This window comes from Periplaneta americana, chromosome 2 (genome assembly GCF_040183065.1).
Source record: "Periplaneta americana isolate PAMFEO1 chromosome 2, P.americana_PAMFEO1_priV1, whole genome shotgun sequence".
Classification (NCBI taxonomy): domain Eukaryota; kingdom Metazoa; phylum Arthropoda; class Insecta; order Blattodea; family Blattidae; genus Periplaneta; species Periplaneta americana.
Window position 1 is genome coordinate 65886775 of NC_091118.1, and position 16247 is coordinate 65903021.

At 36.0% G+C, this 16247-nt stretch overlaps 1 protein-coding gene across 2 annotated transcripts in view; it reads left to right on the plus strand.

The window, feature by feature from the left end:
- Positions 1-16247, plus strand: part of LOC138694310 (uncharacterized) — a 511848-nt gene that overhangs the window by 447783 nt on the left and 47818 nt on the right. For both annotated transcript variants that reach the window (XM_069817898.1, XM_069817899.1), the window contains one exon: positions 8133-8491. In XM_069817898.1, the coding sequence (XP_069673999.1) occupies positions 8161-8491 (331 nt within the window). In that variant the 5' untranslated portion in view covers positions 8133-8160. The remainder of the gene's footprint in view (positions 1-8132; positions 8492-16247) is intronic.

The window sequence follows — 16247 nt, forward strand, 5'->3', positions numbered from 1 at the left end:
AGAGATAATAATAATAATAATAATAATAATAATAATAATAATAATAATAATAATAATAATAATAATAATAATTCATCTTTTAATGTTTCAAGAGTGACATATAGTATAATGCCGTTTTATGTTATACTACCGTTTTCCTCGTAATACTTGTGAGCAAATCATACATTTAATATTCTCATCATATTGGCAGCAAAAAATGCGTCCTCCCATCCTACTTGAAACTTCCGTTTTTGTAGCGGTACATGGTTTCGAGAGATATTGCGACGATACGCCGCTCGCAGGTCAGAGACAAATACAAATGGAACGGAGTTTGACTCCAATGAGTGAGAGAGTGGGGTTTGGAGGAGGTAGGAAGCAAGACAAATGCATAGCGATAATTGCGAGCCACAATGTGCTCGCGAGTCACATTTTCGCCACGGCTGCATAAGATACAGAAGACTACACAGTTCTTTTGATCATCATGAAAATCCTCTAAGCCGCCAAATTCCAGGAAATCGTCCATTGCCATTTCGAAGATTGAAAAGGAAAAGACATACAGATTCAACATTGTTTAAATGTTGTATAAATTGTTTTAATGTCGGAACCATCGCAGGATGGTTCCCCGAATACATGTTTCATGTGTTATTAATATTACTTTACTAACAAGGGAACCATCCCAGGTCATGGAGCTTGAATTTAATGAAAATGCATAATTAAGCTAATTTTCGTTCGTTAAAAAAACGTCGTGATAGTCGTTCGTTTCGCTTTTTTCCTCGTTTACGACATATAATGACTTACGTAAATAGATTAGAGCTTTAATGCGACATCTGTAGCACGGTGTCGCGGAGCTATAAGAATCCGAGTGCGCGCAATGATTTTAATGTCAATAGCCTATATTTCGTAAAGGAGGAAAAAGAGAAACGAACGACTATCATAACGTTTCTTAACGAACGAAAATTAGCTTAAATATGTATTTTCTTTAAATTCAAGCAGCATGACCTGGGAAGGTTCCCTTGTAAGTTTAACTATACGGTATATTTGATACAATAAAGATAAAAATTTATTATTATTATTATTATTATTATTATTATTATTATTATTGTTATTATTATACTAAAAAAGCTAAAAATGGATATAACCTAATCGCTAACCAGAGACACATTAATTACAGAATGGAGCAAGACGGAATGTGTGGAAAACCACTTACATTTCTATTTCCAAGCTACCACATATAACATTGTAAAATTCTTTTGCAGAACGAAAAGTTACATTTTTTTGTATTAAATTTCTGCACATTTTAAAGGACAAAACTAAAATTCTTTAAAAAAATTTGTTGTCAGAATAAGCTATATTGCTCTCTTACATTGGTCAGCGCGTCTGGCCGCGAAACCAGGTGGCCCGAGTTCGAATCCCGGGCGGGGCAAGTTACCTGGTTGAGGTTTTTCCGGGGTTTTCCCTCAACACAACACGAGCAACTGCTGGGTAACTTTCGGTGTTGGATCCCGGACTCATTTCACCGGCATTATCACCTTCATTTCATTCAGACGCTAAATAACCTAGATGTTGATGCAGCGTCTTAAAATAATCCAATAAAATAAATAAATCTCTTACATTGACTGAGCATATTGGGAATTAAATGAATGGTTTTTTTAAAACACGCTATGAAATGTTTCATATACAACAATTTTTATCTCGAAAAGGCGCAAAAAACGAGCAAAATCATTCAGTCATTTAGTGTTCTGCCCGAGGGCAGGTCTTTCACAGCAAATACATCTTTCTCCAATCTGTCCTATTTTCTACCTTCCTCTTCGTTTCCGCATATGATCCATATAACTTAATGTCACCTATCATCTTCTCCCATTCACCATTCCTTCCAGTGCGTCCTTCAGTAGGCAGTTTCTTCTCAACCAAGGACCCTACAAATTCCTTTTCCTCTTCCTGATCAGTTTCAGCATCATTCTTTCTTCACCCACTCTTTCGAAACAGCTTCATTTCTTATTCTATCTGTCCACTTCACACGTTCCATTCTTCTCCATATCCACATTTCAAATGCTTCTATTCGTTTCTCTTCACTTTGTCGTAATGTCCACGTTTATGCCCCCATACAATGCCACACTTCATACAAAGCACTTCACTAGTCTCTTCCTTAGTTCTTTTTCGAGAAGTCCGCAGAAAATGCTCCTTTTTCTATTAAAAGCTTCCTTGGACATAGATATCCTCCTTTTCATTTCCTGGCAGCAGCTCATGTTACTGCTTATAGTACATCCCAAGTGTTTGAAGCTGTCCACTTGCTCTACTGCCTCATTTAGAATTCGCAAGTTTACCTTCTGTATTTTTCTTCCTATGACCATGCTCTTTGTCTTACTTGCATTTATCTTCATCCCATACTGCTCACAGCTATCATTTAGCTCCCGTAACATATCCTTTAGTATCATTACCTCTTCTGCTAACAACGCCATATCATCAGCAAATCTTATGTACTTTATTCGTCTTCCTCCTACTATCACTCCCCCCATGTTCTGAAAACAGTTCTTTACTAAATCCTCCAAGTAGATGTTGAACAGGGTAGATGATAAAGGACATCATTGACGTAGTCCTCTCTCAATTTCACTTTCTGCTGACATTTCTTCTCCTATTCTGACTTTGACTCGTTGTTTCATATAAACATTACTGAACAGTCTTTTGTCTTTCCAATCCACACCTATTTTCTTTAGGATCCCCATCAGTTTATTCCAATCCACTCTGACAAAAGCCTTTTCTAGGTTCATAAACTTTTTTTTGAAGTATCCATAAAAAATAACTCCCTAAAATGAATGATATTACTTATGGTTCATCCTGTAGAAGAAAAATTGTGGTGGGCAATACGTATTTAGTAGTTTCTGTTAGGATTCTCTTCGCGCACAATAATTTTACAATTTATACCCTGAACCACAATAACTGTTATCGCTATAGTAGCATCGCGAAAATGAAGAACTCAATGTAAGTCATGCAAAGAATGTTGTAAGAGAAAACAATAACATTCTAGATGTTTCTTATTAGAACACTGCTTTCCTCAAAATAAATTCCAACATGGTGTTGCTGTGGCTTAGAATCTGGAATATCCTCTGCTAACAGTAAATTACTTACAATGCAGAGAGTGTGTTAAAGTAATTAGCAACTTTAATGACGTTACATGCCCCACTGGACAGCTGGCTTGGTTCTGAGACCCTGAAACAAGGGCGAAGACGGGCATCTCTTTGTTTCTTCTGCTGTTGTGGTCAAAAAGTTGTGCATGTGCTCCAATCCCGTGACGCAATTGGCTCCTCTTTGAGCGATGTGCGGTCATGCGGGGCCACTCCCACAGGGACGAGCGTGGGGCTCACTCAGGCCCTTTATCAGAATCGTTGGCATCGGGACGAGATCTGTTGGAGCAAGTCGGGGATGTGTGAGAAACAGCCCACGAACGAGCTAAGGTTCTTCCGCGTGCCCTGGCAGCAGTTATATAGGCTGTACAAGTAGAAGTGACCGAACAAGAAGTCTTTATTTTTCTGTTTACACATTTTTTATAAACGCAATGCAATTATTTCACAGCAGAAGATGTTATAATGTACGATTTTGAATATGTTCCTTGTATACTACAACACGAAGCTTTTGTCATCCAGTCTGCTGTCAAAAAATCTGAAAGTTAGGATTTATAAAACAGTTATGTTACCGGTTATTCTGTATGGTTGTGAAACTTGGATTCTCACTTTGAGAGAGGAACAGACATTAAGGGTGTTTGAGAATAAGATTCTTAGAAAAAAATGTGGGGCTAAGAGGGACGAAGTTACAGAAGAATGGACAAAGTTACACAATGCAGAACTGCACGCTTTGTATTCTTCACCTGACATAATCACTTAGTTACTTACTTACTTATTTACTGGCTTTTAAGGAACCCGGAGGTTCATTGCCGCCCTCACATAAGCCCGCCATTGGTCCCTATCCTCAGCAAGATTAATCCAGTCTCTATCATCATATCCCACCTCCCTCAAATCCATTTTAATATTATCTTCCCATATACGTCTCGGCCTCCCCAAAGGTCTTTTTCCCTCCGGCCTCCCAACTAACACTCTATACATATTTCTGGATTCGCCCATACGTGCTACATGCCCTGACCATCTCAAACGTCTGGATTTAATGTTCCTAATTATGTCAGGTGAAGAATACAATGCGTGCAGTTCTGTGTTGTGTAACTGTCTCCATTCTCCTGTAACTTCATCTCTCTTATCCCCAAATATTTTCCTAAGCACCTTATTCTCAAACACCCTTAACCTATGTTCCTCTCTCAAAGTGAGAGTCCAAGTTTCACAACCATACAGAACAACCGGTAATATAACTGTTTTATAAATTCTAACTTTCAGATTATTTGGCAACAGACTGGATGATAAAAGCTTCTCAACCGAATAATAACAAGCATTTCCCATATTTATTCTGTGTTTAATTTCCTCCTGAGTATCATTTATATTTGTTACTGTTGCTCCCAGATATTTGAATTTTTCTACCTCTTCAAAGGATAAATTTCCAATTTTTATATTTCCATTTCGTACAATATTCTCGTCACGAGACATAATCATATACTTAGTCTTTTCGGGATTTACCTCCCAAACCAATTTCTTTACTTTCTTCAAGTAAAATTCTCGTATTTTCCCTAATCGTTTGTGGATTTTCTCCTAACATATTCACGTCATCCGCATAGACAAGCAACTGATGTAACCCCTTCAATTCCAAACCCTCTCTGTTCCTGACATAATTAGGAACATTAAATCCATTTCCCTCGAAATTATTCAAATCAACTTTACAGGGAGTTATACCTGAAATCTTGATTTGCATAATACACGTCACTGTTCGTTAACAGAAAACCACAATTTAAGTCACACGGAGTTAGTGTGCACTCGAAGTTGGTTGCTTGACGGTTGTCAGTCCACTTTGAGGTCTGTGGATATAGAGGGAAAAATTGGATCGGTGTCGGTTAGAGTTCCCGAGTAGCTCAGTGGTAGAGCGTTGGTACGTTAAACCAAAGGTCCCGGGTTCGATACCCGGCTCCGGAACAATTTTTCCCTCGAAATTATTCAAATCAACTTTACAGGGAGTTATACCTGAAATCTTGATTTGCATAATACACGTCACTGTTCGTTAACAGAAAACCACAATTTAAGTCACACGGAGTTAGTGTGCACTCGAAGTTGGTTGCTTGACGGTTGTCAGCCCACTTTGAGGTCTGTGGATATAGAAGGAAAAATTGGATCGGTGTCGGTTAGAGTTCCCGAGTAGCTCAGTGGTAGAGCGTTGGTACGTTAAACCAAAGGTCCCGGGTTCGATACCCGGCTCCGGAACAATTTTTCCCTCGAAATTATTCAAATCAACTTTACAGGGAGTTATACCTGAAATCTTGATTTGCATAATACACGTCACTGTTCGTTAACAGAAAACCACAATTTAAGTCACACGGAGTTAGTGTGCACTCGAAGTTGGTTGCTTGACGGTTGTCAGCCCACTTTGAGGTCTGTGGATATAGAGGGAAAAATTGGATCGGTGTCGGTTAGAGTTCCCGAGTAGCTCAGTGGTAGAGCGTTGGTACGTTAAACCAAAGGTCCCGGGTTCGATACCCGGCTCCGGAACAATTTTTCCCTCGAAATTATTCAAATCAACTTTACAGGGAGTTATACCTGAAATCTTGATTTGCATAATACACGTCACTGTTCGTTAACAGAAAACCACAATTTAAGTCACACGGAGTTAGTGTGCACTCGAAGTTGGTTGCTTGACGGTTGTCAGCCCACTTTGAGGTCTGTGGATATAGAGGGAAAAATTGGATCGGTGTCGGTTAGAGTTCCCGAGTAGCTCAGTTGTAGAGCGTTGGTACGTTAAACCAAAGGTCCCGGGTTCGATACCCGGCTCCGGAACAATTTTTCCCTCGAAATTATTCATTAAATCCAGACGTTTGAGATGGGCAGGGCATGTGACAGTTATGGGCGAATCCAGAAATGGTTATAGAGTGTTAGTTGGGAGGTCAGAGGGAAAAAGACCTTTGGGGAAGCCGAGACGTTAGATTTATTTTATTACGTTATTTTACGACGCTGTATCAACATCTCAGATTATTTAGCGTCTGAATGAGATGAAGGTGATAATGACGGTGAAATGAGTCCGGGGTCCAGCACCGAAAGTTACCCAGCATTTGCTCGTATTGGGTTGAGGGAAACCCCCGGAAAAAAACCTCAACCAGGTAACTTGACCCGACCAGGATTCGAACCCGGGCCACCTGGTTTCGCGGCCAGACGCGCTGACCGTTACTCCACAGGTGTGGACCCAAGACGTAGATGAAAGGATAATATTAAAATGTATTTGAGGGAGATGGGATATGATGATAGAGACTGGATTAATTTTGCACAGGATAGGGACCGTTGGCGGGCTTATATGCGGGCGGCAGTGAACCTCCGGGTTCCTTAAAAGCCATTTGTAAGTAGGTATACAACAATACGGAATGAATAACTTAAAAGAAAAACACCGTGTTCACTATACAACTTTCGAAATTGGTGGAGTATTACATCATTTTCGTCATAATAGCAATACTCTTATGCAAAAATAAACCTTTTAAGATAAAATTTCGCCAGAATACCTTCGATTACCGCTTCACAGCAGCCTTATTACGTCTCGCAAAATGTTACTTAAAGAAGCCAATCTAAGCATAGGGCCCTTATCACGATCGAATAGCTTGGCCCTTAATCATGATTTTTGTTAGGTTCATGAAGATCTATCGGTACGTATGTGCAGGTGAAATTGTAATAAACTAATTTTCGCTGCAAATTTACGAATCTTCGGACACAGTTTATATACAGGGCGATTCATTATTATGTGTAAATACTTTGTGTGTGTGTGTGTGTGTGTGTGTGTGTGTGTGTGTGTTGTAGAGGTGAAACTAAGACTAAAACGTTCTACACAACTTTTTCTCAAAACCTTTAATTCCAGAGTTCCAGTAGATCGCACCTACGTCGTGGTAACTGCATAGGCATTACTGTTCTCCCACACATTTGGTGTGGTATCGTGGGGAATCAGTTACTCGGACCTCGAGTTCTACTTCCGCGGTTGAATGGGGAAATCTACCGCGCATTCTTGGAACGCGAATTGCATGGTCTGCTACATGATATCCCTCTTGCAACGCCAGTAAATTTAAGGTTTATGGACGATGGTGCTCTTGCGCATTACTGCCGCAACGTAAGGGCGTATCTCAATGCTGCGTATCCAGATCAATGGAAAGGCCGCGCAGGGCCAATTCCTTGGCCAGCCAGATCACCGGACATGAACCCTCTGGACTTCTACTTTCGGGACCGCCTGAAGTCGTTAGTGTACACCTCTGCTGTACCTAACGTAGAAGTACTACAACAGCGAATTGAACATGTGTGTAGAATTGTTCGTAATGAGTTTAATGGGCTGTGTAACGTTCAGAGATCACTAAGGCGGCGACCACAGGTATGTCTTTAAGTTGAGGGACAGCAATTTGAACATGCATTACACTAAGAATTGTGCAAATGTGTAAAGTCTAGAAGAAATTGTTTTACATTCTTTACTGTGTTTGGTTTTAGTTCACAAAACGTGCATAAGTGGACTGCCGAGGATATGGGTTTAGTGACTTTGGTTGTTTTGTATTGAAGTCCAAATGCACTGTACGAAGGTGATATTTAGTTTACATTTGCCGTGTCATCCTTTCTTTGTTTGGGAGCGCAAGTTCCAAGTAAAATGGCGTTAACTCTGGAATTAAAGGTTCTGAGAAAAAGTTGTATAGAATGTTTCACTCTTAGTTTCACCTCTACATTACACACACAAAGTATTTACACGTAATAATGAATCACCCTGTATAGTTTAAGAAATTATAAAAGCTAAACAAGTCCTTGCCCTTATACGTACATTTCGTCAATACAATATGTGAAAGATCAATTAATTTTAGCTGCAACTCTTGAGGCAAATTTCCTGTATTTGCGGAAGGGGGCGACAAAATAAGTCTAATTTGTGTAGAATCATTTCCATATTATCATACCATATCATATTAATTGCATTCAGTCACTTTGAAGCCACTTTAAGCACTGGTACAATAGGCTCATAAGCAATATGAGATAAAGTTATGTGTGAATATTTCCCAGGTTCTTCTAAAGATGTGAAGCTGCCGACATGGAGTCCGGACTGAACGAGAAGTCGAGCAGGGAGAACAGCATCAAGGACACCAAGCGCGCGAGTTTCAAGAGCTGCGGCGACGGCAAGGAGAACCACGACCGGGAGACACGGGGCAGCGTATCGGCTTCAACGGGCGACCCTGATGTGTCGCCCCGCATCCCACGCAAGTTCATCACCAACTGGCGCCAGGCCTGCGACCGCACCAAGGACCGCACCAAGGAGCTGCTGAAACGCTGGCGCACGTTACCCGAGTCGGAGATCGCCAACGCGGCCGCCGCGGCGCGCGCCCAGCAGGCCAAGGAGCACGGCTGGAGTGTGCACGTCTGGGGTGAGTGATTCTCTTTGTCCATTTTCTCATTAGGGAAAGCACTCTGACGCCTGAATTAGATATTCCCAGCGGATTATTGGTAGGGTGCGCCAGTTCCCTCCTAACACTATACAAGGCCATACGTTGAGGGATGATAGTACGGGCGATTCTAAAGGAAAAATATTGTACAGAGTGAACCGTAAGTAATGTCATTAATTTCAGGGAGTTATCCTCTGAGATATTTCAAACAAAAAAAGTAATATAATTTTGATTGTATTTGCTTCCTATTCGAAATAAGAAATGTTTTATATAGGCCTAAAATATGTCATAGCGTGTTTTGGAAAGTAATTGATTTAATTCCTAATATACTCAGCCAATTGAAGAGAGCAGTGTATTTCGATAATAGATGATTGAAAGAAATTTTAGTTTTGCACTTTAAATTGCAGAAATTTAATCCAAACAAAATGTAATATTTTAAAATTCCTTTTCAGAACGAAAAGTTACATTTTTTCGGATCAAATTTCTGCACATTTAAAGGACAAACCTAAAAATTCTTTCAATCATTCACTATCATAATACACTTCTCTCTTAAATTGACTGAGCATATTGGGAATTAAATCAATTGCTTTCACAAAACACGCATAAAATAATAATAATAATAATAATAATAATAATAATAATAATAATAATAATAATAATAATAATATCCAAATAAGTATAAGGCCCAAGGTCCGTTACGGTCTCTGTGAGTCATTCTCGGTCCACCTTTTTCTTGGACGGCCTAAAGATCTATTCCCTTGGGGATGGTATCTATCTATCTATCTATCTATCTATCTATCTATCTATCTATCTATCTATCTATCTATCTATCTATCTATCTATCTATCTATCTATCTATCTATCTATCTATCTATCTATCTATCTATCTATCTATCTATCTATCTATCTATCTATCTATCTATCTATCTATCTATCTATCTATCTATCTATCTATCTATCTATCTATCTATCTATCTATCTATCTATCTATCTATCTATCTATCTATCTATCTATCTATCTATCTATCTATCTATCTATCTATCTATCTATCTATCTATCTATCTATCTATCTATCTATCTATCTATCTATCTATCTATCTATCTATCTATCTATCTATCTATCTATCTATCTATCTATCTATCTATCTATCTATCTATCTATCTATCTATCTATCTATCTATCTATCTATCTATCTATCTATCTATCTATCTATCTATCTATCTATCTATCTATCTATCTATCTATCTATCTATCTATCTATCTATCTATCTATCTATCTATCTATCTATCTATCTATCTATCTATCTATCTATCTATCTATCTATCTATCTATCTATCTATCTATCTATCTATCTATCTATCTATCTATCTATCTATCTATCTATCTATCTATCATCTATCTATCATCTATCTATCATCTATCTATCATCTATCTATCATCTATCTATCATCTATCTATCTATCTATCTATCTATCTATCTATCTATCTATCTATCTATCTATCTATCTATCTATCTATCTATCTATCTATCTATCTATCTATCTATCTATCTATCTATCTATCTATCTATCTATATCTGTCTGTCTGTCTGCCTGCCTGCCTACCTACCTGCCTATCTATCTATCTATCTATCTATCTATCTATCTATCTATCTATCTATCTATCTATCTATCTATCTATCTATCTATCTATCTGTCTGTCTGTCTGTCTGTCTGTCTGTCTGTCTGTCTGTCTGTCTGTCTGTCTGTCTGTCTGTCTGTCTGTCTGTCTGTCTGTCTATCTATCTATCTATCTATCTATCTATCTATCTATCTATCTATCTATCTATCTATCTATCTATCTATCTATCTATCTATCTATCTATCTATCTATCTATCTATCTATCTATCTATCTATCTATCATCTATCTATCATCTATCTATCATCTATCTATCTATCTATCTATCTATCTATCTATCTATCTATCTATCTATCTATCTATCTATCTATCTATCTATCTATCTATCTATCTATCTATCTATCTATCTATCTATCTATCTATCTATCTATCTATCTATCATCTATCTATCTATCTATCATCTATCTATCATCTATCTATCTATCTATCTATATATCTATCTATCTATCTATCTATCTATCTATCTATCTATCTATCTATCTATCTATCTATCTATCTATCTATCTATCTATCTATCTATCTATCTATCTATCTATCTATCTATCTATCTATCTATCTATCCATCTGTCTATAGGTATGTCTGTCTGCCTGCCTGCCCGCCCGCCCGTCCGTCCGTCCGTCCGTCCGTCTGTCCGTCGATCCGTCGATCCATCCATCCATTTCTGCCTGTCTGCTTGTCTGTCCACCAATCCATCCATCCATCTATCCATCCATCCATCCATTCCTGCCTGCCTGCGTGTCTGTCCATCCATCTATCCATCCATCCATCCATTCATCCATCCATCCATCTATCATTTTCTTCCTTTATTTCCTTCTTTTTTCTTCCTTTCCTTTCTTTTCTTCTTTCTTTCTTTTTTTTCCTTTCTTCCTTTCATTTTATTTCTTTCTTTCATTTTCTTTCCTTCCCTTCTTCCTTCTTTCTATCTTTATTTTCTCATTTTTTCTTTATTTTGTCTTTATTTATTTCTTTCATTAATTTTTTTTCTTTTTCCTTTCCTTCTTTTTTCTTTCTTTCCTTTCCTTCTTTGACTCATACTTTCTTCCATTCATTTTTTCCTTTTTCTCTCTTTATTTTTCTTTCTCTGTTCTTTCCTTTTTTGTCTCTTTCTTTCTCTCTTTCTTTCTTTCTTTCTTTCTTTCTTTCTTTCTTTCTTCTGTCTTCAATTCATTTTCTTTCTTTTTCCTTTCTTTTCTCTTCTTCTTTCTCTCATTTCTTTCTTTGTTCCATTCATTTTCTCCTTTTTTCTTTCTTTTCTTTCCTACTTTCTTTTCTTCCGTGCTTCTTGCTTGCTTTCTTTCTTTCTTTCATCTACTTTTTTCTTTTTTACTTCCTTCTTTCTTTGTTTGCTTACCTTTCTTTTCATTTTCCTTGCTTTATTTCCTCTTATTTCTTTCTTACTTCTTCCATTCCTTCGATTTCCTTCTTTTATCATTATTTTCTTAATATATTTTTGTTTGTCCTTTCCTATTTACATTCTATCCCTTTCCGTTACTTCTTCCTTTGTTGATTTCTCCGTCCGTTTCCTTCTAATTTTCACATAGTCTTGCCTCAGCATTCAGTGAAAATTCTATAAAATGAGAAATTCAGAATGCTAGCATTCTAATTACAGTTCCGAGGGCAAGTTCTTTGGCTTCAAGTCTGATTAAATTTTACACTTTTTCTCCTCCCATTTATCGTATCATATTTGATTAGAGTGTGGCTTCTTCTTGACGTATAACTAATGTCGCTATCTAGCGGCTTATTTTAGAATTACATGGCAGCAGAGTGCTGTGCTTTTTATGGTCGATATCAGGTTACTTGAGCGAAATTGAAAAACGGTATTACGTTTGTTAGGAAATTAATTTTTTTTTCAGCGAATTAAAACTATTCCTTGACAGCGTATTTCAATCTGTTAATAATAATAATAATAATAATAATAATAATAATAATAATAATAATAATAATAATAATAATAATAATAATAATAATAATAATATACTAAGAGAAATACTGGAATGTTAAAACAACCATGATAAGAGTAATGATAGGTAAAGACATTCGTTTCATATACAGTACTATTCATATTTTAATATCTAATAATCAAACGTCGGCACTAAGGTTACATTCTCAATGAAAGATCCAGTGCGAGGAATCTCTGAATTTGTTATTTCGGAACTGATGAAATTCAGAATTTTTCATCGTTTCAATAACTGATTGTGAGCTAGGAAAAACGGCAGATTTTTGGTGGGAAAAATCTAAAACCAAATCCAACTCAGAAAACAATGATTGGCACTTTCAGGGACCGTACTTTGTCTCAGGAGACAATGACAAGATTAATGGCCGGTTTCTCCAAATATTGTTAGAATATTTAATGAATTTTAAAATCTAAACAGTTTGTTAAACATAGTTTTTTGTGTCTTCAATACTAGTTAGGCTTAACAGATTGTTAAGTGTTTGTTAACTTTAAATGTAGAATTTTAGGCAGTTAACTCATTTGACAGATAGTTAAATATGGCAGATGACACAACAGTTGTTCAAACAGAAGTTGTGAAAATAATATTTATGTCTCTCTTTAAGAAATATTTCGTGAATGACTGATAACATAACATTTAAAAGACACTTTGGAAAGCTAATATAGGGAAGATAATCTTCAAAAGTGAACTGATTATCATATTGGCTGCTTATTTTGATAATGAACTATTATATATTGAATATTTAGAAAATGTGGGATATCAACGTGGCAAGGTAACTAGGAATGATGATTTATATACTATGCATGATACTCAATTTGTGACAATATAAATTTTCAAAACAAGTAGGCCTCAGAATTTTAGAAGAAACTTAAACCAGACTTGAATATACTACAAACAGAAATAGACCACTTACTCCAATTCATCATCTCTATTTACTCTTGATTCTATGATACTGGCTCTTTTCAACTAACTATAGCCAATGTTAATAGTGTTTCAAAATACACAGTAAGTATTATATTAAAAGGGTTTCAGCAAAAATTGCTTCTTTGAGAAGTCATGTTACCATTAGTATTATAACCTTACTTTGTAATAATATTATTATTCAATAGTAGTCACCTGCAACTTTCATTTGTCTTCTTCTTTATCGATCATGGCCTACTGTACCAGGTTATGATTTTATACATGTTTCATGGCTTACTCTACAATACAGAATTTAAAGAATAATATCAGCCAATAAAAAATTGCCTTACATATGTAAAACCATTACCAACTGCTATTGAATGGTTAAAATAGTGCCAACGACTGTTATAGTTAAGTGCTGATTGTCTTAAACAAAATTATGTTGAAGAAATGGAAAATACATTAACAAAACGTTAAAAATAAACAGGCTGTTAATTTAACACTAGTTAAGCCAAATTAAACATTATTTGGAGAAACGCTATTCTTTTTACTTATTTGCACTATAATAAAGAATGCAGACCTACATTGATTGAACATTATTTATACTATTGTACACAATTTACACTGGTTAAGAGGAAGAAATGGGCGACTGGAACGTAGTTGTAGGAGAAGATCAAGAGGGAAGAACTGTTGGAAAATATGGATTGAGAAGAAGAAATGACAAAGGAGAATCTTTGGTAAATTTCTGTAAAAGAAATGCAATGATTCTTGGAAATAGATTATTCTAACAACATAAACGAAGAAGATACACATGGACATGTCCAAGGGACGAAAGAAGATACCAGATAGATTACATATTGGTACAGGAAAGATTCCGAGATTGCTTTAAAAATGCAAAGACTTCACCAGGAGCACATATTAACTCAGATCATGTCCTCCTGATAGGCGAAGTAGATATTCGTCTGAAGAAGATAGGAGGAAGACAAGTGACGAAGAAATTGAACATGGAAAAACTGAAGAATGAAGAGGAAAGAATAAAATTTGAAGCAAATTTTCAAGAGAAAGCCGCTACATTAGAATCCACACCTGAGAATAGTACTGGACTCGCCTAAAAAGCTGTATACAGACAACAGCAGAAGAAATAATAGGCTACACAGAAGATGTTAGAATTAAGAAATCTTGAGTTACAGAAAAAATGTTGGAGAATGTGGAGGAAAGGAAAAAATGGAAAAACATCAACACAGAAGAAGGTAGAAGAAACTACAGGAAGCTTAACATCGAACTAAGAACTGAAACTGATAAGGCAAAGGAAGACTGGATAAAAGAGAAATGTAAAGAAATAGAGGATCTAGAGGGAAAAGGAAAATATGCTTTAATGTACCGCGAAGTAAAATGTTTGGACTTCACAAATAAGAAAAGCAAATGCATGTGGTTGATAGAAGACGAAGTCGGAAATGAAATAACAAACAAACCAGGAATACTGAACAGATGGACGAAATATGTAGAAGAGTTATATGAGACAAGGGATCGTTCGGATGACTTGGCTATAGAAGACGAAGCAGCCGTATCAGAGACGAAAAAGAATTTTATGTTTTAAGGGTAGAAGTTGAACTAACGATTAAGGAAATGGGGAATGGGAAAGCAACAAGAGTTGATGGAATCTCCATTGAATTAGTGAAATGCTTTGGTGAAGAAAAGAAGGAAATTCTATCATTATGCAACGAAATATACGAGCAAGGCGACTGGCCCGAAGAATTCATGGAGACAGTGTTACTTCCAATACCAAAGAAGAACAATGCCAAGAAATGTAAGGAGTTCAGGATTATCAGCCTGATATCGCACTTGGCGAAGATTCTTCTGCGAATACTCAGTCGACGTTTATATTCTAAGATGGAAGAAGAGCACTTTGGCTTCAGGAAGGGAAAAAGGTACGAGAGATGCAATTGGACTGCTACGAGCATTCGGCGAAAGATACCTAGAGAAGAATAAAGAAGTGTATGTGGTATTTGTGGACTTAGAAAAAGCGTTTGACAGAATGTATTGGAATAAATTGATGGGGATCATAAAGAAAATTGGCGTGGATTGGAAAGAGAAGAGGCTCTTCAGTAACCGTTATATGAAACAACGAGTCGAAGTCAGGATAGGAGAAGAAATGTCAGAATGAAGTGAAATAGAGAGAGGAGTACGACAAGGATGCCCTTTATCACTTACACTGTTCAACGTCTACTTGAAGGATTTAGTGAAGAACTGTTTTCAGAACATGGGAGGAGTGATAGTACGAGAAAGAAGAATGAAGTCTATAAGATTTGCTGATGATATGGCGTTATTAGCAGAAGAGGAAATATACTAAAGGATATGCTACTGGAGCTAAATGACAGCTGTGAGCACATCAACTCTTAAACTCTTAAAATAATCATTAAAAGCTACGGAGCAAAAAAAAAAAAAAAAAAAAAAAAAAAAACTGAGGCGTTGGCCATTGGTGTATAATAAAATTATCTCTTCCCTTTAATAGTAACAGTATAACTGCAGATCTCATTTTTTTAATTATTAAAATGAGATCTGTAGTTATACTGTTACTATTATTTGCATTGTATATAGGCCTAAGGATTTAATATTACTAACAACAATAGTTGCGTACCATCTATTATTTTTTTAGATTATTATATATATATAAGGTCCTATTTTAAATAACCAATTATTGATAAATAGATTTAACATAAATATATTTTTATATAAGTAATATATATTCTAATAATTTGGATTTATATTAATGTAAATCATATATATATATATATATATATATATATATATATATATATATACCTCTATCTCTCAACAATAATGCTATATATTCATAGATAATCTGTATTTTATATAAATTAATTATTATAAATAACCATATTCTTTAGTAAATTAGATTATTTTATTTAAATAATTAATTTATAATATATAATACCTTATATTAGTAAAAAATCGAATTACCAGCAATCAATAAGAGAATCCATTATAGACAATAAATATAGGGCCGACAAAGAAAAGATTCTCTTAAAACAATAAAAATAAGGTGCCTGAGTAAGGATGAAGATAAATGCCAACAAGACGGAGACCATGGTCATTAGAAGAAAAGTAAAGAAGGTAAACTTGCGAATTCTAAATGAGGCATTAGAGAACGTGAACAGCTTCAAATACTTGGGGTGTACTATA